The sequence below is a fragment of the Alternaria rosae genome (assembly GCF_020736505.1).
Source record: "Alternaria rosae strain MPI-PUGE-AT-0040 chromosome Unknown BKA58scaffold_1, whole genome shotgun sequence".
Classification (NCBI taxonomy): domain Eukaryota; kingdom Fungi; phylum Ascomycota; class Dothideomycetes; order Pleosporales; family Pleosporaceae; genus Alternaria; species Alternaria rosae.
In genome coordinates this window covers 4,370,817-4,397,133 of record NW_025763570.1, presented here as the reverse complement: position 1 = coordinate 4,397,133, position 26,317 = coordinate 4,370,817, and the positions used below count along the sequence as shown (strand labels likewise).

At 53.2% G+C, this 26,317-nt stretch overlaps 5 protein-coding genes across 5 annotated transcripts; 2 read left to right on the top strand and 3 right to left on the bottom strand.

Moving 5' to 3' along the window:
* The first annotated feature begins 123 nt into the window (after positions 1-123).
* On the top strand, positions 124-1,402 carry BKA58DRAFT_28182 (uncharacterized protein). Its single transcript, XM_046166829.1, has 2 exons — positions 124-381; positions 446-1,402. The coding sequence occupies exons 1-2, from the start codon at positions 220-222 to the stop codon at positions 1,250-1,252; spliced, it is 969 nt and encodes a 322-aa protein (XP_046031862.1). The 5' UTR covers positions 124-219; the 3' UTR covers positions 1,253-1,402.
* Positions 1,403-2,805: 1,403 nt separating this feature from the next.
* On the bottom strand, positions 2,806-8,694 carry BKA58DRAFT_408034 (glutamate-cysteine ligase-domain-containing protein; the record flags this gene model as incomplete). Its single annotated transcript, XM_046172059.1, has 11 exons — positions 2,806-3,783; positions 3,832-4,414; positions 4,467-4,595; positions 4,642-4,790; positions 4,847-4,912; positions 4,964-5,036; positions 5,093-5,105; positions 7,034-7,063; positions 7,118-7,223; positions 7,274-8,603; positions 8,663-8,694. 11 exons carry the CDS (start codon positions 8,692-8,694, stop codon positions 2,806-2,808), a joined length of 3,489 nt encoding a protein of 1,162 aa, XP_046031861.1.
* An 8,903-nt stretch (positions 8,695-17,597) lies between these two features.
* Positions 17,598-21,257, top strand: BKA58DRAFT_28038 (uncharacterized protein). The gene is made up of 3 exons (XM_046166825.1): positions 17,598-17,793; positions 17,856-18,735; positions 18,785-21,257. The coding sequence occupies exons 1-3, from the start codon at positions 17,737-17,739 to the stop codon at positions 20,917-20,919; spliced, it is 3,072 nt and encodes a 1,023-aa protein (XP_046031860.1). The 5' UTR covers positions 17,598-17,736; the 3' UTR covers positions 20,920-21,257.
* Positions 21,258-21,956: 699 nt separating this feature from the next.
* BKA58DRAFT_397201 (FAS1 domain-containing protein) lies at positions 21,957-23,111 on the bottom strand (the record flags this gene model as incomplete). Its single annotated transcript, XM_046171410.1, has 2 exons — positions 21,957-22,808; positions 22,863-23,111. 2 exons carry the CDS (start codon positions 23,109-23,111, stop codon positions 21,957-21,959), a joined length of 1,101 nt encoding a protein of 366 aa, XP_046031859.1.
* Positions 23,112-23,972: 861 nt separating this feature from the next.
* On the bottom strand, positions 23,973-25,191 carry BKA58DRAFT_374213 (P-loop containing nucleoside triphosphate hydrolase protein). The gene has a single exon (XM_046169307.1). The coding sequence runs from the start codon at positions 25,120-25,122 to the stop codon at positions 24,334-24,336; it is 789 nt and encodes a 262-aa protein (XP_046031858.1). The 5' UTR covers positions 25,123-25,191; the 3' UTR covers positions 23,973-24,333.
* Positions 25,192-26,317: the final 1,126 nt, after the last annotated feature.

Below are 26,317 nucleotides of genomic sequence, written 5' to 3'. Positions count from 1 at the left end.
CCAGGCATGCAAGAGCAGAGTATATAGTAACCCTCCACGCGGCGCATCTTCTAAAAATCAGATCTGCAGTGCATTTCCCATCTTCTACTATCACCTTCTACTACCATCGATATTTCTACAGCATCTTTCTTAATATCCACTATTACTCTGAATTGTCATCCTGACATTTCGACTTAATCCAAATCATCTCGACCTAATACAAATCACCCCAAACTCATCATGCTTTTCTCGAACATCGCAATTGCGGCTTTGGCCCAGAGCTTGACTGCCTCCGCTGCCACCATGATGGTCACGGTTGCTGCCAACAACAAGTTCCAGTTTACGCCAAACTCTATCGTTGCCCAACCAGGCGACATGGTTGCTTTCAATTTCGTTAGCCAGGTACGCAACTGCTTCCATCATTTCATCCGTCAAATTACATCAAGTACTGACTCTATCCTCACAGAACCACAGTGTCGCTTCCTCCGACGCAAACAGCCCCTGCCAGCCTCAGGCGAACGCCATCTTCTCCGACTTTCAGCCCATTCCCGGTAACCCCAACGGCTCCCCTGGTGCAGGTGGTGCAGGTGGTGCAGGTGGTGCTGGCAATGCCGCTGGAGCTGCCGCTGCCGCTAACGGCAACGGTAAAGGAAACGGCCGTAACCGCAACAACAACCGCCAAGCTGGAAACACGCCCATGTTCATGGTCCCCATCGTCGATAACCAGCCCATGTACATCTACTGCTCGCAAGCCCAGCATTGCCAACAAGGCATGGTCATGGTCATCAACCCGCCCAGCGCTCAGGCCGTGACGCAATACCAGAACCTCGCTGCTCAAGCAAACAACAACGTTTCTCCCCAGGGTGGCATCAGCGGCGGACAGGTCGTCAACAACCTTGCTGGAACCACTCCCAAGAGCGTCCTCGGTGGTACGGCTGGTGATGCGGCGACGGCAGCAAAGGCGGCCACAAAAGGCAATGGCAAAGGCAAGGGTGGCGGTGCTGCTGGTGGTGGTCTTGCTGGATTCCTTGCGGGCCTTGGTAAGAACAACGCCGTCGTTGAGACCAACTCCAAGAAACTCTTCGGCTTCCCCGGTGCTGGTGCTCTTGGTGCTGGCGCCCTCGGTGGTGGTGGCGCGGCAGCGGCCCTTGCTGGAGCTGGAGCTGGTGGTGCTGGAGGTGCTGGCGCAGCTGCGGGCGGTGGTGGTGCTGGTGCCATTGCTAAGAGTGGACTCAAGGGTTTCCTCAATGGACTTGCTCAGGGCGCCAACTAAGCATTTAAATAGGTTGTTTTATCTAGTTGAGTAGGATGTTGTGGGTATGGGATTGGAGCTGTATGGTACAAGCACGACGATATCGATGGTAGTAGAACAAATGCTGGTCATTGGAATGTAAATAGTGGTAATACATATCTTATGAACTTATCGGAATGCCCTCTATGAATTTGATGAGCATGTTGCTGAAAGTTGGGTTGGTAGCAGTGACGTCACGCCCGTATTCTCAACTAGCTATTGTTCAACCACGCTCATTCACTCGGAAGTACACATCGGACGCAGCATGGGCTACAAATTTTTAGCCTATCTAAAGCTTTGAGAACAATACTGAGTGCTCGATACCGCCATACGTCGTCACTGACAGGGCGCATGTCATTACTATCGGAGTCGCAAAGCAAAGTGAGGGTAAGTTCACATTTGTATCCAGAATAATAGCATGAAGCCGAAATATTCGCCGTACTTTGTCCAGCACAGCTTCACCTGCTATGTTCTATGCGACGGTACAATGGTAAGCGACAACAATGGTAAGCAGGTAGACACCTAGCAGTTCACTGTCCACGCGCCTACATAGACCTTGACATCAACTTCTTCTAGTCTGCAGACACAAACACTCTTCCTTTACTCTTCTTCTACCAGTCAATATATCGATACAACCACCGACCGAACTACGAGCATTCCCTCCAAGCACAACCAAGCACAACATCGACACCAAAGTTCACAACCCACACCCGTCAAACACAACGACACGATGGTTGAAACCATCTCAGTGCTGCTGGCGCAGCTCACAATCTTCTACCTCCTCACCAAGACCCTCATTTCCAGTCTCGACTTCCCCATCCTCAGCATCTCCATACTCGTCAATGACATTAGACGGCCCCCATATCCTCTTCCAGACACGGGACCTCCAAAGAGCCCTGTCTCTGCATCATCTGCCCTTTATCCTCTGAAAGTCGTCTTTGTTCCATCTACCCAGGCCCAATTCCAGCACAAGCCACACAACATCAGTAGCAAGCAACGGGCACCAAGGATGAAGAAGCGAAAGTGCAACATTACCCCAAAGATCAACGTGATACCAGCTCCCGGTATTCAGTGTGCGACTATGTGATGGAGAGTTGAGAGAGAGATCGAAGGGAGTTGAGCGCTGGTTCGCTTACACCTTGTCCTCATCATGGTATGTTAATTGTATTCTCACTATCTGTATACTTTTCACTGATTATCATGGCAGACTTGCAGCAGTGAGCGCTGGTGGACTCTATGGTGTCTGGGATGCGTCGGGGAATGGGAAGATGCGGAATTCCATGTTCACGTTATGCGGAGGATTGATGGAGGGCTTTGCCACACGTTGCTTTTTCCTTCCAGACACGATCGAGGATTTGGGTCAATTGTACATCACCATCGTACCACGCATAAAAAACCCGGGATACTTCTCAGACGATGCCACTAGTTGTCCTAGAGCTTGAATTCTACCACTCCTCTATATGCAAAGTAATATGTGAAATCTTATCTATTGGAACACGTCTCACCCATCATGTACCCTCGTGGCTTCGTCGCACTCAACGACGCTTGCCCAGCATCTCCACACCCAAACCATCCTTGCCTTCCTCACGTGTAATTTGTTCCGCAGCCTTGACGAGATCGTATGTAATGTCGTCTCCAACAACGCTATCTTTCTTATACTTTGGATGCGTTTGGACAAAATGCCTAATCCACTTGGCCGCAGTCCAGTATGTACCATTCGCGCGTTTACGGATCAAGTCCAGGTAGGTGGCAAGATCGCAGCGTGTTTCGACATCGACGTTCATGCTGTTAAGGTAGGATTCAACAAGTGGAATGAGACCCGGGAAGCCATTACCATCCGCCGTAGTTTTCCCGTTGATGACTTCGTTAATAGTCATCTGCTCGTATTCGTCTTCCACTGGGCCAGTGGGTGTCGCCGGGCGACTAGCGTTTCCAGCCGGTGTAGACGTACCCGTTCCGCCAGACTTGTGTGCCGAGAAAGGGTCCTTTCGGAACCAGAACTTCTGTGTTGATACAGCGTCGCGAATGTGCGCTGTTTCCATGTTCTCGCTCACTAGCGTGATGGGGATGTAGAAGTTGAGGTTGAACGAGAGAATAGCACGGGTCAAGAGCACAATGAAGATCGAAAATGCTGCATTTTCGAAATCTGTGATTTGGATCTCCATGGGCCGGAACTCGACGCGCCAGCCCATATCGGAACCAGCTGGCGGTGGCTTGAAGCGCATGTGCTGCCAATTGGTCGACTGCAGGTTTTCGAAGTGGTCGGCCTTGGTAAGATCCAACTCTTGAAGATCTTCGGCGAAAACGACAATGGGGTCGCGGATGAACAGGTGAGCAAAGTGTGTCGCCAGGAGATCGTCCATGCCACCCTCGACTAGTCGCTGCTTGATGTCGCTGTCAATGATGAGATTCGGATCAAGATACTCAGGGCGCAGGCGAGGATCTTGGGAGATGTAGGTTGAGTTTGATGCGTAGCGAGATTTGGGTAGTCGCCATCGGTCGTTCTTGAGCGGCTACGACATGTCAGCGGATTGACAATACTCAACAAGCAGATGATTTACCTTCTCCCCAAGTTCTTCGGGCGTACGATCATCGACCGCCCTGCTAATCTGGTTCCACCGCACATCAGTGTCGGCCAGGAAGCCCTTGTAGATTGGGGTCGCCGCCGTCAATGCTAGCAGGATAGGTGCTATCGGACTGAGCTGGTCGTACATCTTCCGTCCCTCTTCAATGTTCTTTGCTTGGAAAGTGATCTGCAGACAGCAGCTTCCCATGCCAAAAGCCATGGCATCCATGTGGATGTAGTTGGCCTTGGCAGCACCATTGCGCACGTCGTCATCTTCAGGCCAATTGTGCATGTCATAGTTAACTGTAGGATCCTTCCACGGCCATGGCGTGTTCTCGTCCTTGAAGACTGGGACGTTTACTTCAACCTTCCGGCCCCTCCGCCAACGAATGTTTGCTGCCAGTGTGGGAAAGCGAATGTGTGGATTGGCAATTTCATCCGGAACGAACTGGGAGCGCAGCTTGGGTCCTGAAACAGGATATGATGGTACGATACAATCGGCCGATCCAAGACGAGGGAACGTTGTTAATGTGATTGGAAATTCGGTCTGTGCCATGTGATCCTTCGCTATGGTTCGTCTGCAAGAAAGGTGAGCAATCACTTCATCGACGATGAGGTGGTCTGATCTACCTCCATTTCATGTTTGGTTCAACGTCGAGCAGATCTTTGAAGCCAATGCCCCATGGCTTCCCAGGAGTCGCTTCGAGCATGAATCTGCCGAACTCGGGATGGAACACTGGTGCCGGGTTCTCCTTCGCGCTGCCATGGTCAGTACAAGACGACCAGTTTGGACAGTCAGGCTCACTCGGCGTCTCCGGTTTGCAAGTCAGGCACTCCGCCGCCCTGCTGCAGAAGCTTCTCGTCGTTGGCCAGCGCAGCTAGGATATCAGCCTGACGGAGCGACAATCGGACCTTGCGGTTGTCTTGGTCATAGCAAACAACCAAGTACTCGATCTAGACGCCAGTCAGTCATCGACGCTGCAACAGACGAGCGCATGGTGATCCTTCACCTCATCTCCCCAAAGAAGTGCATCCCTCTCCTTGCCTTTAGCATTGCGCCAGATAGCGAGTAGTTGCTGCCAATCACATCAGCACGCGTTCCTTGCGGGTCTCGTCACCGAGCATACTTCAATTCCCCATGACCTGACCTGGCCAGCAACTTTCTTGGCCTCTGGCCAGTCAAGCGGCGTTCCAAGGGCACTTGATATGGCATTAGCGAGGGCGGCGCGCAAAGTAGCACGGATCTCACAGCAGACCCATCCCCAAGTTCTGTAAGGCGTTGCGGTAGGCAGTCCAATGCGGGTTGGTGCACGGGCGGGCCGAGCAGGCGTGTGAATGGGTGGCTTCTCGTCTTGAACGGCGATTGCGGGGAGGTGTTCGGGGAGCACCGCAGATTATAGGACGTTTAGCGGGGGTTGATGCAACGCAGTGCTTTTGCGACTTTGGATGCGCTGCAGACGCCTCGGTTTCCTGCGTTGTCAAGGGACCGTCGAATGGCGGACGATTGAAGGAATAACAGTTTCTACGCGCTCCACTGGCATCGACGGGCAATTTGCAGAGCTAGAGTCGGGTGTATGGATTATTAATGCGCGATGCAGTAAGCAATTCCTGTGGCCCCTTCCGAGGAGGAAAACCCCGCCGATGACGCTTGCCTCTTTGGTAAGCTGGTCACGACATCAACTCATTGTGACACTTCTGCTGTGCGCGCAGTCCATCTTTCCCTGCGCAACATGGTTGGGCATCCTGACAGCGAGCCCGGATGTACAAATGCGCACGGCGTGTTATCCTGCTGTCCACAAGCTGCGCCTCGCCTACCGCTGTTTTCGACCACGTGCACGCATGTCGCTACGCCGTGCAGAGCCCTCCCACTGGCGCAAGAGCAAGTCGCGTACCTAGGTAGAGAATCCCGATGATGTACGTTGCGAAAGGTTCCCCTGCGATACCATTGTCGCGGGCCGCGGGCACCGGTGGCATGATACCGACCGCGCCGCAAATATTGGCTCCAAAAGCATCGACGACATGTCTCTTCTTCGTGCTACCAAGCCGGCTCATTTCTTGGGCGGTGGTGTTTTCTGGGCTAACCAACCGCCTTTGCGGTACTGCACGAGCAGGATCGGCTGCTGCTAAACGTGCCGCACACTCGCCATCGTCGAGGTGCACATCGCGTTGCATATTGGGGGCACCAGAACGCAAGGTTATCGTGTCCTCGCTACTCTAGCCCTTCTGCAGCTACTTGGGTTGCAAGGTGCGACTCCGATGAATTGTTATTTGACAGATGATACAATATGCGGGCAGCCTGTTTATATTGGGATGAGCCTGCGTCAGTCGTGGACTGTGGGGCGAGCGCTGCGGAACCATTCTTCATACACTCGAGGAGCAGCCACTATGATGTGACAGTGATGCGCAAAGTGAAACAGGATATAAGGTATTAACTTCTAGATTCAATAGCTTCTACGTCGCTAGGCCTGAAAGCCGGTGGTATCTCTTTATAAACGCCTGTCAAAATCCCCAAAGGCTCGCACACTTCTAGTAAAGTGTGTCGCGCAAGAATGCCTAGAAGAACAGTAATCGTGAGATGGTAAGCGCTTGTTTCGGCGCACCGAAACGCCCAACCTATGATCGAGCCATCCTAGCAGATGGTGATGTACAGAAAACGCCTTCAGCCAGTCCGCGGACCTGGAAACCCTTGTGTATGTGCCAAAATGCAACTGCTACTACTAAAAGACAAGCGAGAAATAGACCGTAGTATACGTAAAGCCCTAGTGCTGAGCGTAGCATGAAGTTCTGGGGCCGCTGTAGACAACATCAGTGTATTGACACAGAGGCACCGAGTCTCCCGGTTCGCCGTCTCCTTCAGAGTCGACCAAGCCGTCTTCAAATGACGTCCCTAAAAAATGGTATATGGGCCCGCCGAAAATGTGAATGATGTAGGGTCATGGTCTCTAGTAAGACCTGCCAGTAGGCATGGGCCCTCTTTGTAAATGCAAGCAGTATCTGCGCCAACACTCCTATGTAGTGAAGATGATGGGGACGTGTGAAGGTGGTGACAAGTCCAAGAAAAATGTCGAAGCAAATATGTACGGCTCCAAGAATGATATGTCGGTTGTGGAAAATTACTGTGGTCGATAATCACATCGTCGGTGAACCATGGTCAATGGATTTGGGTCGTAAGTTTGAGCTGGTCATGGCTTGCTTACCACCCATCTTGCGGGTTAGCTTTGCATAGTCTGGAGGCAGTGTTAGTCTGGGAACACATATACTAGCGTGGGCTGGCAACTTACGTAGACCGCAAGCATTGCACAAGGTCCTGGCGCCATCTGGCCCTCTTCGCCACTCAGGAGTCTCAGCTCTATTACAGCTATGGCATCGACCTGGCGGCGCAGCTCGCTGTCAGGTGTCAGTGAGAGTTGTCAGTCGATCGGGTGTGGAGCACTTACGCCTCGTTTGCGAGTCTTGTTGTCGCCGCCAGCAAAGCCGCCCATGGCTTTGTTGTCGTCACCATAGTTGCTTGCATTGTCATCGTAGCCATTCATCGGTCTATACCGTGGATCCTGAGGAGGCTCCACAATGCTCGCCTGTTGATGATTGAAAACAACGTCTCGCATTCGCTGAAGGGACATCTGAATCCTCTCACTTTGCTTAAGCATATCGTCGACCTCTTCTAACCGGGGCATTGATTGTGGTGTCATGCCAATGCGCTGGTTCTCATGCGCGCGCTGTCTGTAGATCTTCGAAAACTCTGCAATGCGTCCGGATCCGTCGGCCATCTCGTTGAGGGAAGCCTCAAGATCGAAACTCTCTAGATGGCGCTTGACTGACTCACCGTATGGAGCTAGACTTGATCGGCCGATCTTCTTCTCTTCCAAGCGAGCCATATCGGAGTTGTCCTGCCACGTTTGTGGGGGGTAACGGGGTGGGGCAGAGTAAGTTGAGCTTGCCGGTGGGTAAGCAGAGTTAGGAGCACTTGCTGAGGGAACCGATGAAGGATAGCCAGGAGGATACTGCGTGTAGGGATAATGATGGTTCATGGGTCCCGCTGATGGAGGAGCAGGGCTCTCGTAGGTGGCTGGTGGTGGCGGATATGACGGATATGAGACGCTGGGGCGAGTTGCGCTCGGTGGCGGGGATTGCGTGGTCTTCAGTGGGTGAAGGGCAGGTAGTTTTGAGTTGTGTTGGGGGGTGGAATACGGTGGCCGTGGATCTGAGAAGGGCGGACGAGGCAGGGCTTCTGACTGGACCTGAGGCGGCTGTCGGGAGACTGTGGGTGATGCTGGGGCCCCGACAAATGGACTTCTTGGGTATGTGAATGGGTTGGACGGTCCTTGGCTGGCGTGCTGTAGGTCAGATGGAAAGTGTCGTGGCCGTGGTTCAGCGGGAGAAGCCGCAGCAGATTGGGGATGATAATGCTGAGGAGCTGAAGTGATGGCTGAAGGTGGAGGAACTGTAGCTGGGAATGGCAGCGGCTGTTCCGAACCTAGGGCTTCATGTATCGATGGCAGGGATTGCCGGGCCGTCGGTCGCTGCGACTCTTTCTCGTCGCCAGAGGTCCTGCGTGAGTCGGGAGGAGACAGTAGGCCTCCAAGCGAGCCGGGTACTGCGCTGGCGACTGACAATTGGTGATTGCTGTGCAGATGCGGCGGTCCCGCGTAGGGGTGCAACGGGCTGGGCATGGTAGCAGCAGCGGCGGCAGAATGTTTTCTTTGATACTCGACATCTTCGCGCTTGACTCTATCGGCGTCCATGTGGTTGATAGACGGCAGGCCAATGCTACGGCGGACAGTTAGCACCCGTACGTCGGGAAGGGAGCGGGGGGCCAAACAACATACCTTTGCCTGTTGCCGGCATCCAGGGTCTCCATGGTGGGTCCTATGTCGGACAGGTCGTGGTGGTGGGATGCGACAGCGAACTGCTGCGGCAACGCGATGGCGGGGAATTGTGGGTGCCGCGACGTTGATGTACCTTCCCGCACAACGTCGACCCGCACGAAAACCTGAGGTCGTTCCTTCCCGCACAGCGTCAATCGCCACGAAGCGTCTCACTTTGCTCTTTCTTCCGTAAGCGTGGCCAAGCAATTCAGTCCGACTCTTCCAAGCCCCACCAGTGGTGTTGCAATTGCAGTCCAAAGCCGGCTTTCAACAGTGGCGACGTCGGGAATCTGTTTCTTCAACGAGTGGATCGGTAGCCAGGCAGAATATAAGATGTTGTTGTCGCTGCCGCTCTTTCTCTTGTCGATGCTGTGGCTGACGTAGTGTCGCGGGCACGGCGGCCGTGGAAGGATCGCTTGCGTCGATACACACTCAATACCGCACTATGTGTCCGTCTCTTGCTGTGCGTCGCTTTTGGTGCTCCGAGGTGGCGCTGGTGTGTTGATGTGGAAAAGAGATGGGCAGGTGTGGCATGGACGGAAGAGCGGCGATCAGGCAAAACCCGTGATCTCACAGCACACTACGCGGAATTCAGCGCCTCCTCTATGCCTGCAGGCATGGTGTGAGAGGAGACGAGGGCTAAGACAACCGCAGCGGGCTAAAGCAGATGCGATCGGAGATGAACCGCTCCGGCAGCAAGTAGTCGCTCAGTGTGACGAGGATGTGCAGCGAGCGGACTAGGATGCTCTGGATGCGGCACGTCTGTTTGCCCCCAGCAAGGATGTGGGTGGAGAGGGCGGTCGCTGGGTGTTCTTGATGCAACACTCGAGCGCTCCAGCGGACTCCTAAAGCGTCCACCCAAAGGGCAAGGATATGCGACACGCCATGCCCGCCCTTGCAACGCTTGCCCGATCAGATCGCGCGGCCCCCTAAAAGCAGCAAGTCTGATTTTTCAAGGCGCCATGGCGATGCTGCATGACGGGCCCACGTCCGTTGGGCGGTGGCGGCTTGGGCGTGGGCTGGCTCGTCGCTATTTCTTCTGCTCGATCCGCAGCCGTTACGACCAGGGACAAGCATCGCGACGGCCATCCGCGCAAATGGGCACCCCGCGCACACGAGGTAAGATGCCCCCATGCCCAAACGGGACCAGCCCGCCGCCCTGGCACGAATTATCGTTGTGGCATGCAATCGAGATGCAACCGAGCTTCCATCATGCATCCACCCCGGCCTGCACCCACGCCTGTCCTGTCACTCCGTCCCTTGGCGCCCACAGCCAGCGAACTGTCACCTACCAGCGCCGACGCCTCGCACAGCACTTTGTCGGTACCGATGCCCTCCACTGCTGTCACTTGTTCCCGCGGTGCTTCAAGTCATGTGTTGGGCACCAGCTCTTCGCCGGCCGTCTATCGCAACTTCCTGTCAGGCACTTAACCTGACACCACTTCGGGAATCTCCATCGCCACAGGGGTGCCCGCACATCTGAATCGGTGGCAGTGCGATTAGTGCAGCGGGGGTGCGGACGCCAGAAGCGCCCTCACAGAAAAAGGCACATGGTGCCGAAGAACCATCTCAGCTCGCCAGATCCCATCGGCCCGACAGGCTTCGATTCATAAACTTCCATCAGACGTCTGAGCCAGTCTTATCGCGTGCATTTGGCGCGTCTATTGATCAGCCCATTTCTTGCCATCGCTCTGTCCCACTTCTGCTTTCCAAGCAGGCTTCGCATGCGTACCTCCTGGTTACGTCAGTAGTCGCTAAACCCCCCCCCCCCCCCCAACTATCTGCACTGGCTCCATCTTGCTCCGAACCATGCAACTCCAAGCGCTTGACCGTTGACGCCTACACGTGTTTAGTGTAACGCATAGAAGCACCTCCTGCACGACGGCATCTTGGTGCGTTCGCGTCTGTCAAACGTTCGTGCTACGACTGATGCGCTCCGGCGCTGTCAAGTAAATATGTTCAGACCGTAACCGACCCAAAGATGGCTGGCACGCTATCAACAAGTCTCCGTAGCGATCTAGCTGTACCAGTGGGACCGTCAGCCATCTACGCTCGTCATCTCTTACTACCCACGCTTTGTACCCTGCGAACCTTGATGCAACCATAAGGCCCTCTCGGTATGTTCCTCACGCCGGCTGACGACGGTCTGAGCATCTGCGCAAGCCGAGTGAAGTGACTGTCGGCGTCATCTTTCCGGTCCGGTCACCGTTCAACACCGCCCCGGATATTGAGTGCAACATGATCGTTGGGCGCCGCAGCATGCATCAAACCACCGATTCCATGTCTCACAGCCTTTGGGTACCTCTGCTCATCTTTACTATTCTCATGGCCGCCGCTCGTCCCATCCTGTAGTGGCTGCGATATGGATAAGGCGCAAGCATGAACGTGGTATCGGTGGCTTGTAACGTTGAGCCGGCGCAGACGCTCGGTTGCGCCATCGTTGAGTCTCGCTAAAACATCCTTCTATGTACGGTACGCCTTAACACAACGGCTAATTTTGGCTGACTTCTCGACACCACCTTGCAGCACGCGTCCGATTGACGAGCGTCCGATCCGGAGTCATGTCTGGATTTCCAAGCAGCCGGCATCTGACATGCGCCGGTTTGCGCAGTGTTACATGGTGCGAAATCCAATCATGCGCTGATGACCAACCCATGTCACTAATGGGCAGGGTCGAAAGCTCTGTTTCGTTTCAAAACGCACATTGTAAGGGATGAATCAAGTTCAAGAATCACCTCTCATATGGTTGCCGATTGAGAGGAACCTATGCTCAACATTTTGAAGGAATCGGACAGACCTGATCCTCATTCATTCTTGTGAACATATCCATGGATCCCAAGCTCAATGGTCGGCGTGAGCCACATGTACCTGACATAGGGTCCAGTTGTGACTTTCCTGTTGGAAGCAGACACCCTACCCTTGCATGTCCGGCACTTGGTTCAGTATCTGAATATGACCATGCAAAATGTATCGGTATATCGACTTCATTGGTCTCTCATCCTAGCTGTGTGTGTGCCCCGCAGTGTCATATCTGACAGGCGATGCCCCACATCTTCTCCGTTCGCGACAACGCTGAGAAGTCACTGGTTTCATAAACTGGAAAGCAATCACGGCAGACATGCTATATTGTACTTCTTCGGATTCTGTAAAGAGTGTGTCCCACTCTTGATTACAGTCAAGCCGAGAACGTGAGGAGCAAGTCATGTGGCCGACGTGGCCGCCTGTTTCCCGCGGCAAAAGTTGACTCAAAACTGGTGCGCATGTAGATATCGGTAAGCGTCGAGATGGTCCATGTGTGATTCACATGCTACGGCGTACTCTTTAGGTCAGTCACCACTAGTGAGACGAATCCTTACCAGAAGCACATGCTGTGCATGTCCCAGAAAAAAAAACGCATTGGTGCTTCTCGAAGTCTGACGCTGGACAGCGAATGGAGCCGGCAGAATATGCGACACATATTAAGCCTATCCTTGCAATAGCATTTCTATGCTGACTCGAGATCTCAATCATCTGCCCTGGCTCGGCGGGATCGTGATCTTGTTTCGGGCACACCCTTTTCGTCTGCTGCACCTGCAGCTGCATGTATCCGATTGTGATATCCAGGCTTAGCGGACGTCGGCCCAAATCGGTCTAATGTGCGCTGGCCGATTCGGTTTCATGCTTAAGCGACATGGTACATCACCCAGCATGCCGGTTCAGATGCATCAAGAGTATCGCATCGTACGACACCTGACGCAAGCTGCCAGTTGTGTTTCGAAATCTTCTCTTCTTCAAGCTCGAGCCTTGTCCGTCATCGGGCTTTTACTCCAACCAGGATGTGATCACCGTGCCCATGATTCCGGTAGAGGAGCCCGCGAGGCGCAGCGATTTTCGCCCGGCTCGTCGCGGGAAAGAGTAAACGTTTCTTGTCCCGCTCTCTCAGGGTCCGCATGGCACATTCAACCTCTTTTTGGCGACCTGCGTCAAGCAATGGTCGATCGAAATATAGAGCCGTCCGTCTCTCGTATTGATTGGAGATCTTATGGAGAAGTGGGCCTATAGGCGCGTAAGATCATTTCCCATGGCCACTCTAGGGAAATCATTGGCGAAAGGAATGTCGGTTTACGGAAGACCCTACTTTGTTGACGGTTGTCGGCGGCGATGCGTTGCGATCCTGCAGTCGGACGGCAGGAGATTTGTAGGTCGCGGACCTTCAGGCCGAGCACGTTCGTAGCGAAGCTCTGAGACTCCGCTGTTACGCACGAGCTTTTGCCATGGTGTGCGTCGCTCGACGCTTTCGTCTCAGTGGCAGGAACAGGAGCGCTGCTGCTTATGCCAAACGGGAAAGCAACATACCTTTGGGTAAGCCTGACACTGCCATCAGGCTGCATTCTTACCAGGATCTTGCTGAGTTTATTTTACGCAGCCGCGCACAGTCTTTACAAAAGACTTAACAGACGCCAATGGAATGCGGCAAGAGTCGACTCATGACATTTCATGATATCTTGCTGGCCAACCGCCGCCGCACTCAGATGCGCTCTAGGCAACGCAACTAGCTCACTAGGTGCGCATTGTGAAGAAGGTCCTCGTGCGGAGCAACCGGATCTGCAAAGAGAAGGACCGATTCAGGTAATCATTCTGCTGAGTTCGACTAATTGGAACAGGTGGACATCATATGTACAAGAAAGTGGCACACCTCTACTGCAGCTGCTAGCAGTCCAACGGTGTGGCTCTGGTGTACCGGCTATCATGAGAATCACGGCTTGGCTCTAGATCCCTAAATGGCAACAGGGTCTAGCATGCGAAACGCAGACATGGAAGCCATGGTTGCGCATTTCAGATGATCTTGTGTTCGCATGCGAGCAGCTCGTTCTGCCAGATCTATGACGACATCGATCTACCCCTCCCGCAGTCAAAGATCGGGCTGGACTGCAAGATCAAACCCACGCCCACCCTTGCCCTCGAGACACGGTTTCGCTTTCATTGGTGAACTGCCAGTTCAAGGGACATCCGTCATTGCTCGAACTTTCCACGGTAAGGTCCCGACGCCTCACTTCATGCAAGATTACCCTGTCGCTTCACCTTGAATTCCCGGATACTGGAATGCGAATGCGAGACGTAGATCTCTGGGTCCTCCCGCGTCGGCACGCAGCAGCATGTCCACCACAGATCATTCGCCGCTTTCGACCATGTTGACTGACACTATTCCGTGTGAAAGACGGCACAGGATCAGGTAAGCATAAGCCGACGCCTCACCTGGTGCAGAGCCGCTTCTGGCCCAAGTTGGCATTTAACGTTTAGAAGGCAGCGCTACGCTTGTCACGAAACGCTCTTTTAGGCACGTTACGCTACGAGAGGTAATAGCCAATTTACGCGCAGCCAGATAAGCGCTTGTTAAAGCGGCACAAGATCACCGAGTTAGATAGAGTTTCCCACTACATCTGCCAAGCTCAGACGAGTTCGCGCCATGAGGGCGCCTCGGCAGACAACGGGATGCTATCGACGCCATGGTAATCAGATGCGATAGGTGAGAGGCCTCGCAGGTGCGAAGGGCTAGTGTCTCGAGTTGGCTGCCCTTCTCTTCACCGGTATAGTGACACCTGAGCTTCGAGTGTACTAATGACGTTGTCACCGCGGAAGCCACGTCGCCAGCGCATTGAGGAATATTCCTTTCGGGTTCGAGGTGCTTGCGGCCAAACTCCATTGATCTTCGCGCCGGCGTTGCTTTTTACAAAAATCGCCTACCGAGTGGGCTCTCGTACGACGTGGCGTCGCAATCCTCCAGACGCTATTAGGGCGTTTCGGGCTGCCCTGCAGTAGAAGGCTAACTAGCCTCTCCCATTCGCACGTGATGAACATGGTGGACTGCGAAATTGTTTGATGGCTAGCGAAAACGCGTCGATCCCACACTACACCCACTATAGCCGGGTAGGTAAGCCTCCGCGATCCGCTAGGTCGAGGCTACATAGCTAGACAACCCACCCGTCTCCTTGCTTTCATAGATATGCGGTCACCGACGCGTCAGGCCGAAGACAGACGGCCAAATGCGGCCCCATGCTGGTCCCTGTTGCAACAGCCAAAATGGTTTTCTGCCCAAAGAGAAATGGCGGAGATACTGATCAGCAGCCTGGATGTATACCGGAGTACTGGGTGGGCCGTCTTTACTATTGAGAAGTGGCCATCCATCACGGGGGGGGGGAAGATGTCTCGTCTCTGGGTATCAATTCAACAAGCCATCAGACCGAGGTCCAATACTCAGTAGTTCAGCAAGACAAAAAAAACGGGTACGCCATGCCTCCTGGCGTCTATCTCCGTCACTAAAAAGGTACCGTGGGCGCCTGCGAACTCCGCTCCGACCTTCAAACTTTCCATGTGTTTGGGACCGCTACTACATACCGGATTAACATCCGACAAAACCTGCGGCTTGCAGTTGCTTTTCGTTGCAAGCACATACGTTGAGCTGTGGCTGTAGGTTCTAGAATCGTCAAAGTGACAGGGTCGCATTCTAGGGTGCCTATCATCGTGTCAACCTATGTTGATCGTCGGCCAGGGACGGCGGTGAGTTTAGGACAGTGCTTTTTGTGAGGACGTGGCATATCGATATTACGACAGTGGATAACCTGCTTCACTCTACCATGCTGTCACTGCTATAGCAGATCATCTCTTGTATATCCGGCACACGAGCGACCCGGAGCTCTAGATGTTTTACTACCAGCGCAGTACCGCCTACCAGCTCTGAAGCTAGTCACATATTGGCTGGGCAAAGGGAGCTCCCGGCCGCTTCTCCTGAGATCCCCACGTGAGTGTTTCTCGATTGCGTTTGCGGCTGGGTGAATAGACAGGGTACTGCAGATCGTGAGCTTTAAGCTGCTTGACTTCTCACGTGCCATAGGAAGTATTCAAGATGAGTCATCTAGGCTCGTCAGGGAAATCGGCTCTTCTTGCAGCCTCATTTATGTCTAGGGTCATAGCCTGGCGAAAACAAGGCTGGTCGGCCTGGGTGAGAAAGCGAGGCGAGTGGAACCGAGCTTGATGTAGTACAATGGGCCAATTCTCATTGATGCTGAACTGATATAAGGCCTGCTACATTCATTCCAAAAGACGAATCGGGTATCCCGTCATAACTCGGGAACATGAAGAGTTCATTGAACCTGCAGACTTTGTTCTCGATTGCGACTTTACCTATGAGGTATGAGCATGGCGCAACAAGTATAAGTGACTAATGTAGGATACACGTTTCGGTGCACACGTCGAATGGCATCTGTCCCCAAGTGCGTACATCAACACCGGCAAGTATTTCAAGTGTCACAGTTCATGCTTCATGCTGTATAGTTGGACTCGCATGCTTTGGCCTCAAGAGGCTTTCTTGATGCACTATTACTCTGACCGGCATCCGTCAAGGCCTTGTGCGAACTTTTCACTAACGCAGTGCTATAATGGCACTGAACTAAAGAATATGAGTCCATGTTCTTTGCCTGTACAGGTCACTCTGTGACCACAGGCCGAGATCTCACTTTGTAGGTGTTCATCTCTGTCATTTCTGTACCAGAGGACTTTCTCGACTGCAGTCGGGAACCGCAGTTTCCAATTGCAGTTCTCATACTCCTCGCCCATTTAACAAGACTCTAAGTAAGGGTTTCCGGAACACCAGCATGCAGAGTATCTCGTTTTGCAAAACTTTTATTAACAGCGCACAGCGTTGATCGTCATGGACATGGCTACTTGTCGTAACCTACTCTCCGTACATACTAATTGTGCATGGTACCGAAGATGACATCTAAGTGTCACCAACCGAAGTCCTACTGTGTGAAAAAAAAAGGATAGGCTGCATACTCAGATATTTAGGTCAGGTCAGGCTGGAAATACGCAGTAGCAGTAGTACTAATTGTGAACAGGAAGCGAGCGCATGCATCAAGCTCGACAAAAAAAAAAGAACCGCTTGCATGTGCGACCAATTCTGATAGAACAGATGAGCTTACTTTTCACAGTATACCTCTTCGAGATATATCGAGGTGATATCGGGACAGTTCAGTGCTTCGACACTTGGGTACGCTGGGAGAAGATACTACTACGACTACAACTTGGAAATGAGGGCATGTCTAGGTCGGAGCCTTGGCTGTCAGGGCGAATTGTTCCAGAATCACAGTTGGATGTGTGCGCTCTGAAGTTCGGCTGCGGTAGCGAGGGTTGACGATCTAGATACTGCAGCTGTCCGTTGGCGCTACTACCACGGTACGGTAGTGCATGGCGGAGACCTGGAGGCGCCGCAGAAGCGGGAGATCGTCCAGGGCCCATCTGTCATCTCAGATCTGCCACATGTCACAACAAACCGATGGAACCAAACCTTTGACGGCATCAGATTCTGCCGACCACAGCTGAGATGCAAGATGCAATTTAGCGACGGCACAAACTTTGATGAGGGAGGTGCAGCAGGAGTCATGCAGCTGGGACAGGGGTTGGTGGTTGTGCAACCCGCCTCACGACGGTGCACGATTGAGATTGAGCTGCAAACCTCACTCACACAGTTGTACTTTTCCCGACCCTTCCGACTACCCTTCTGGCGCCACACGATAATCGGCGAGCGACGCGACACCACCCAAGCAGCGTGTTGTTGCACGGAAGACAGAACCGCGATCTCTGGACCTTGCCTATTCGGTGAGGCTTGCGGCTAGCCCCCGTCGACTCGAGCAAGATCATACGACTTGTCGAACCACCCCAACACCCATCGACACGCGCAAACAATCACAGCCCCGGCCCCGTAGCACAATTCCTGCAGGCCATTCCAGTAGCTGCGTGGCCCATACGCTTCGCGGTAGTGCAGCAAATCCCGGCGCACACTGAGGCAGAGGCAGCCTGTCCGATCTGCCGCCCGCAGTCGCGTCGTGAGCCTGCGAAGGAGTGGCATGATTTCCATGTGCATGTAGTAGCTGGTAAGGCGGAGCCCTCTCTTTCTTTACCAGACCCGTACTCTGTATACACTGTCCCTCTTGTTCGCCGTCGGTCGCCGTTGTCGTCGTCGTCGCTCTTGTCACAGCTAGCAGCCCGACGCCGTCCCCATGGCTTCTGACCCGTACGGCAGCCCCGACGATGGGCTGGAGCTGGAGCGAATCGCCGTGCGTGACGCAATGCTTTTGCATGTCTCGAGTCTCTGCTAACATGGCCTTGCACCATCCAGGTCGGCCCCTACTGTGTGTTTGACGACTTCCGCCTGCCTCCAAGTCCCCCGCCCATTCACCCGTCGGCTCCCGAGGCCAAGCGACCCACGCCCAAGATGGAGGATCCCATGCTGTCGAGCGACTTCCCCTTCGCCAACATGCGCGGTCCGTGGCTCACCACCGCCGGCGACGACATGCCCCTCACCGCGCCCGCTGACGACATGGCCAACTGGAACGAGTGGATGCAGTACGATCCCGCGCAAGCGTCTCAGAATTCCCAGAACGTCGACCCCAAGCCCGCGAATCCGCAGGGGCCTGCCGCATATCTCAGCCCGGATCAGCAAACTTCGCCGCCCCATCTTCTCCCTCACCAACAATCCCAATCGCTGCAGTCCAACAGCGTACCGACTACCGCCCCCATGTTCGCGCAATCGCATGGCGTCCCCTTCACCTTTGGCCAGAGCGCTGACATGCCGCCGGCCTTTGACTTCAACAGCGCTGATCTGAGCTCTCCACTGACGGCGGAGATGCAGCAGCAGCACGCCTACTACACGTCCCAGCAATGGCAGCAGCAGCAACAGCAGCTGGCTGAAAACACTCTCTTCTCCCCCACGCAGTTCGACCAAACTGGCTTTGTCGCACCGCCCGCCTCCACGCCCAGCCTCCACCACAGTCCCACCTCGCTGACCAACGGACGAGCCAGCTCGACCTCGTCGCATTCGTCACCAGAGCCTGCCACGAACAACGCACGCAAGAGGAAGTCATTGGCCGACTCGGAGGAGCTCGATGACGATGCCCCGTCAAACAAGAAGGGAGGCCCGCCCAAGAAGACCGCTCACAACATGATCGAGAAGCGATATCGGACGAACCTTAACGACAAGATTGCTGCTCTTCGCGATAGTAAGTCATTCCCCAATGCGCAATTGACATTAGCTGATTGGTGTTAAAGGTGTCCCGAGTCTTCGCGTCATGTCGCGGCCGAACGGTACGGAAGAAGACGACGACCCTGAGGACCTTGAAGGCCTCACGCCCGCACATAAGCTCAACAAGGCAACTGTCCTTTCCAAAGCCACAGAGTACATCCGACACCTCGAAAAGCGTAACAAACGTCTACAAGATGAACTCAATACTATGAAAGGCAGGGTCGAGAGCTACGAAAAGATGGCCATATCCGGTCCTATAACATTACACGGTACTGTCAGCACACCAGATGGCTCAAGATTCCACAAAGATCCCTTCACGCCGACACACAGTATGCCCATGTCAGGACCACCACAAGGCATGATACCAGTGCCAGAGAACATCAGCGCCCTCCAGCGCGGCATCCCGCCGCAACAGCACTATGCACATGCGTACCCTCCCGGCTACGGCGGTCGCCCAGCAGTGGGCGCGCCTATGGTCAATGGACGACGCAACGGTGCTATGATGGGCAAGCTCATGGTCGGATCTCTTGCTGGCCTCATGATATTGGAAGGACTTGCAGAGCGCGAGCAGTCGCAAGAAGAGCCAGCCGGACGCGGTCTATTCGCCCTGCCAGTCAATCTCGTCGGCATTCTTGCTCCTCGCGTCTCCCTGGGTGTCTCCACAGCTCAGATCCCTCTAGCCAAGCTTCTGTTGGTATTCGCTGCATTCTTCTACCTCGTTGCGCCGCTGCTCGACTTCAAATCGAAACCGAAGAGAAAGTCGCCTCCTGCGGTCTTGTTGACACCCGCACCGTCACTGGCTTCTCCCGTCGAAGTACGTCGAAAGGCATGGCTCACTGCAATCCAGACCGTCTGGGTGCCCCAGCACAACTTCATCCTCGAGCTCGCTGCTCTGGGCTTGAAGACCCTCAAGCTCAGCATGCGAAGGCTCATCGGATGGGAAGGATACGCCTATCTCACCGGTATTACCAAGGAACAAGAAGCCGCTCGTGTCAAAGCTTGGGAGATCGCATTGGACGCCCAGCTCACGGGCGGTGATGCTGAGATCAGCACGAGCCGTTTGGTGCTTACTTTGATTGCTTCCGGCACATTGCCAGATACGCCTGCGAGACTCATGCTCAAGGCCCTGCATATCCGAATTGTACTTTGGGAACTTGGGAACGCAGGTCATGGCTCGTGGTGGATGCTCAACGAACTAAGTGCAAAACTGGCTCGAAGTTACTGGAACATGGCACGAAGCGAGCACCGCATCGCCATCAACACGTCGAAGCAGAACAACGAAGCTGCGCCGTTGCCTGAACACCTGGCAGCACTTATCGAAAGGGAGTGCGACGAGGTGCTTGTTTCGGCAGTTGTGCAGCGCGCATATAACCTGGCTTGGAACAGGCCAAGCGCAGAACAGACAGTCGTAGACACCTCTATGGACGCTGTTGTGGAGGACTTTGCCATATGCTCTCCGTTGGATGCGCTTGCGGCCTGGTACTCTAGCCTTCTCTTGAACAAGGGACTCGCAGCTACGCTTGGTGCGAAGAACAGCTCATCCAAGGACAATGTCGTCTCCGATCTAGCACTCGCTCTCCGCGCCGCTCCGCCGAACTCACAGGCTCAGCTGCGTGCACTGGTTGCCCAAGCTGTTGTGCTCGACGAAGACCGAAATACTCGCATTGCAGCAGCACTCGAGGCCCTTCCATCGTCACCGAAACCTGCAGATGCCGGCTTCATCAATGTCGTCGGCAATGGCTTCGTTGCAGTCGATGTGCGGAAAGGTCTCACCTTGGCCAAATGCCTCTCGCTGGCCGCTTCTTCGAATCACGAAGCCCGCCGCCGCGCCATCTTCGTCATCAACAACACCTATCTCCCCGAATGCACAACCACACTCCTCAGCTTCGTTGCCGCTCACAAGGTTCTTATGCAGTTCATGGCAGACGATACGCTGAAGAAGGAAACTAGCTGCGGTCTGGAGCGGACTGCAAGTTCCCTTCGCATGTGGATCGGTCACGAGACAGGCAGGAGAAGTGGGCTGACCAACAAGGTCCGAAGCAGGATCATAAGCAGTTGTCTCGACGCGAGTAAGATGCTAGTTGGACTGGCCGAGAGCAAGAAGAAGGACGACGCAGACGTGGATGATGGGTATGCTAGTGCGAGCGTCAAGGATGACTGAGGGTTTGTATTCATGACTTGGCATGCGTTTGACTTGGAGTTCGGGACTCAACAAGGTGGCATTCTTCAACACCTCACTGGAGTTTATACGGATATTTACACGGCATGGATATGCCCGATGTATGGTTCATCTGGCTTACAAGCCTTTCTTTCTTTGTAGCATTTGTCTTTTTGTTAGGCTCGCATAGTGTATAATCCATACACTTGATAGTTTTGTGCAATCGACTTTGTTCCGCGTTCTAGACGTTGACGTTTGACTGCGAAGATGTATACACTACTGTCCACCATTTATTGGTTCGACGTTTTTTTCTTCGGGAATCAAAACAGTTTCTTCCGTACCAACTCGATTATGCATTAAGATTGTGCTACGCTGTGTGGCTGCTGTCTGGGGGATGGTCGAAGGGGAGATGTTCGGGTGTCTTGTAGACAACGATACTGCCAAGATAAGGGTAAAGAGAGATGGACAACTCTGAACAAAAGGGGAGAAAGATGGTTGCAACTACGAATAAAAAGGCAAGGTAATGGTATGATCTTTCTTCTCGTTCTTTTTGCAGAAAGGCCGAGACCCTCGAATGGACTTCGGTGATTTGTCTAACGAGCGGCTGCCGAGGTGCCAGGTTCATGTGTCTGGGGTGGGTCGCAACTAGATTGAGGGCAGTTTCATCCTGTAAACCAATCAAGTAGGTTCTATGATGTCGGTGAAGTCGGAGAATGCGAAGAATACGGCAGTTGAGTTCTGTCGAGATGAACGGAGTTCCGCGTCGCTCGCCAAACTCTCCAGTCCTCGGGAGACAGCGTTCCGAATGGTATGGCCTGAACAGCAAGGATGATATAAATGTTGCAATGCTGGGGATTCGACGTTGAACTTAGTCCAGGTATGAACATAAAAACAAAAGAAGTCTATTCTTGTATCGAAACTTTTACATACTACAATGCATGTAGATAGAAAGGTAGAGAGTTGAATCTCTACAATACTGCCCATATCCGTTGAGACGTATCCCAAGCTTGATTTAGTCAAACGTTAGAATAGTATAATTGCTAGCAGCAATGCGAATTCGGGTTGCTGCCGCTATGTTCAACAAGAGCCGGCCCTCCTGACGATGCTGAAGAGTTTCCCGCACCAGCTCCCGCAAAGATAGGGTCCAACCACTTGTCCACAGTGTACACGCATGCGCCACTGACACAGTATGCCTCTCCCTTCACAGCAGCGTTATTAACGCTCGTGATAGCTCCCTTGTTGTCCCTTTCAACGGTGGCAGGGAATCCAACGATGGACTTCTCCTGACCAGTCGATGTCGTGTCAATGAAAGGGTACTTGAGCAAATAGGAAGACAGTGCGTTGTTGCTTGGTTGAAGAGCCTTTACGCTTTGCCCAAGAGCCTGAAGTGCTTCGTTGCTCGGCGCGAAGATGGAGAGGTTCTTGCCTTGGCCGAGAGATCCGTCGAGAAGATAGGCAAAGTCTGGAGATGTCGCGTTCAAGAGCTCCACGTATGTCGATAGGTCTTTTTGAGAAGCCAGGGCCGATGCAATCGAACCCTCGTTCTGAGATGCTGGGTATGACGCGGATGCGGCTTTGTTGAAATCATCAGCCCCGAAGAGTCCAGCGAAGGAATCGAGTACCGATGTGATTTTGAAGATGGCTCCGTTTCCGACCTCGGTCCTGGACGTGGAGACTAAGTTGGCTTGCTTGTTGACTGAGACAGTTTCTCCTGCCGAGCTGAACGAGAGAGGTGTGCCTTCGATGGCAGTGACGGACTTGCCCGAAGTCTTAACGTCTTCCGTTGTGATCGATCCTTGTACGATGTGGCTTCGCAGGATAAACTCGAGTAGCGGATAGGACGCTGGTGCTGTCAAAGCTGTGCTCAGTTCTTGGAGTAAATTCTTGAAAGCCTGTACAAGTTAGCCATCCATCAAGGCGATACAACAATCGGCATCATCGCTTACCGAGTTGACAGGTGCAAAGGCCGTGTATTTGCGTCCATCAGTGAGGTTGTTGAATCGCTCTTCAAATTGGGGACCAGGAATGCCGCTGGCGCCACCAGTGCTGTTGATAAGGCTGTAGAAGATGGAAAGGTCTGGGTCGTTTGAAATGGCAGTCAAGAGAGGGGCAGAGTCTTTGGTGTCCCTCTCCACTGGAGAAGAAGTTGCGAGGATGGTAAGCAAAGCGACTGGGAATACGCGCTTGGCTAGCATCTTGATGTCTTGATGTATAGTTTCAAATTGAACTTGAAGATTGAGGAATAGTTGGCTGTGACTTGTTTGTCGTTCACTTGGTGCCACGAACGGTCAAGTGAGAGCTTTTATATCTTGCTTGTGAAAGTATATGGGTAACCCACGTTACCTAGGTAGCTTTCGGTCCGTGTTCGAGTAAATTCTGTCGCTGTCAGAGGTTTGAGTTTACCCAGGCGCTGTACTCCGTAGTGTTTGTTGGATCGTCAGCAGATGGAGTGACTTTCGGGGAAAGCCAAGCGAGCTGCAGGGCTGATAGCGGCCAAGGGTAACAGTACCCAAGGTGAATAGATCTTGACTACATCATTAGCGTTGAATCGGTGTTCGTCTTCATCTGTTGTTGTTATTGTTGTTGTCTGTGACATCGGCAGGTATGGCGACGAAACATTCCAAGGCTGAGCGATGTGGACCGATAGGTGTGGGACACGAGAATGACATCAGAAAGTACGCTCCTGAATAGCCAGCATAGCAAACCCTGGAGAGATGCAATGAAGAGCTTCGTGACGCTGCCGATCTGATATCATAAACTACCCGAGGCGCTAAAGGCAGCTAGGACCTACAACATACGCCATCCTGAAGTCTAAAGGATGTCGCAATAATTCGTTTCAGACTGGTGGGTAACGTGGGGTGAGCAGCCCTGCAACGGATTGTTGCAACGTCATCGTGACATTCTAACTCGGTAGGGGACAGGATGGATGCTACACTGATTCTAGCCATCCCGGGCGGAGATCCTCTATTCAGAACGCAGACCACACATGCTACTAAGCCTATGCTGCAATTAAGTATGCCAAGTTGTCAATGCACATAGCCCCAACGCGCACTAGTAGGAAGGAAATTGCATCATCTGGATGTGTGGAAAGTATCTAGGTACGTTGTTCTCAATGGAGACGAATCCGCCTCGAGCTGACTGGCGGACTCGCAATACGGTTATATGAGGATTCGTCTTTTGCAGGCTGTCTCTTTCCATTACTCGGACTTCAACAGTGGCAACATACTGCCTGCACGAGCTACTAGAAGTGACTCCGATTCTAGCAAGATCCAACAAAGCATATTGCTCACCCATCACCAACGCAGCCAGCGTGCCACTTGAATCCTGCTCTTTATGATCCCAGCAACACTGCTGTACGGGAGTTGAGACAAAAAGAAGTTATGAACAAGACAAGAGCGTCAATAGAACTGAGTCTCTCTACCGCTTCAGGAAGTAATAGGGAATAACAGCAGCCCCCACCATAGCAGAGATGGCCAGCCATCTCATCAGACCCTTGTTGATCATCTTCTTCGCTAATCTATCGATGGCCTCTCCATCGTTGATCCTCGGGAATGGAATATCTTTTGGGACCTCTTTCCCCAGTGCCTTACACAGCGGCTCCCAACCGTCCCTGACATCGAAGAAGAACAGTCTATCTTCAGGCACGACTCTCTTCAAGTAAGAAATGTGCGCGTCCCAGTCTTGGGTGGAAACCCCGTCCCTTTTGCCATACAACTGGACCCATTGCTTCCCCAGGCCGTCGGTAAAGTCGGGAAAGTGGCGCATGCCTGGAAGAGGGAAGAGTACAAAACGCAGAAACCACATTGTCGCTGCGTTCGATACAACTCCTATGCTCTTCACCCACGCGTCTGGGTCCCGAACCGTGCATATGACCAGCGCATCAGGATACACTTCGACTAGCTCTTTGACCAGTCCATTGAATGGCATGTCGGTGGCTGCGGCGTAGCCGTCCAAGCGCTGCTTCAGCAGCTCGTGGACAAGCTGTGTCTCGGAGGGCGACTGTGGTGGCGAATGATTAAGAATTTTGATCAACGGTTTGATCTCTTTCTCAGCTCCGAGAGTAGCCTGTGTACCACCGTGGTAGACGGGCCCATTGAGTAAGATGTGCAATGCTTCGCTGAAAGAGGAGGTTCCGGTGCGCGAGAGGCCAGCACCGATGACCTGAAATTTGGTGCCCGGTTGGGGGACTGAGGGTTGATTACCCATTGTTAATGATAGGATGAAGTTTCGCTCACGATAAATATGCGGTTGGGCCGCTGGTTATATACATGTAAGCACGGATGTACTACGGAGTACAGCGACATGCGGGGAGCTGCAGACGAGCGTTCGCTTTAGGCTAGCTCTTCAATGCAGCCAATAGGATCGCCCCTAGAGTGCCAGCACCCAGCAGACACGACACTGGGAGGGAACATTGCGCATTATGGGTGCGCTCCGTGAAAACGCAACTCTTTGTTTGTGAATGCTATTATTTGGGACTAGTTTGGTGATCCGCGCGATGGGCCGCTGCCTGTTAGTTTGTAGCCGGCTTGTTGGCCGCAAGCGGGCCGATGATGATATGTCCCGTGAAGCGCGGGAAGTTTGCACGGCATCGACATTACATCGACGGCAATACATGAGCTCAAGGTATTGGTACGCCGGCACGCAGGCGATAACAATGTCGCTGTCTGGTACAGCAGAGCGCAGCAGGCGAAGTCGAACCCTACAGGTGTTAAGCGCGTGCCACATCCAGTGCATTCTCCCGAGGTCGAATCCGTGATCGTGTGGCGCCCAAAATTGACATTGGTCCTGAGCCATCCAAGTGAATACTTCGCAATTTCTTACCTCACATTGCTTCCCCCAGACCGTTCGGTCTTCGAGTTGAGTGCACTACTGGGGATCAGATGGGACGGACTGCCATAGTACTAAGTTACGCGTCAAATATGTCGAGATAGTTCTCTCGTGAGAACAGACCATGAGGGTCGTTTCGCAGTTCTCTGCCGGACATCTTATGAGGCTGGTGTGGCCCATGTATGTATGGAGTCTCGATTCCTTCCACGGAACACATTCAAGTCGCCGACCTTTTTTACCCAGACTTCGCTGGACATAGATGCCATCCGTGTGTAGATGTGGACACAGAGGTCAATCTAGTTGCGTCACAGGCCGAGCAGAGAAGATTGGCATCAATCCGACTGATCTCTTCCTCGGCCGACCTGAAGTATCGTTTGTTTTCAATGTCCCTCACAAGTCTTTCCTTCAACGCTTCCCGTTCGTGTACATCCCTCTTAATCTTTTGCTCGTCGTTCAAGAGCAAGGCATATCGACGGCACGCGAGTCGCAGACAACGCTTGTCAATAGGTCGCAATCGTTCTGCAATTTCGAGTACGAGTTCAGGGGGCAAGCGATATGTGTGAGAAGTACAGGC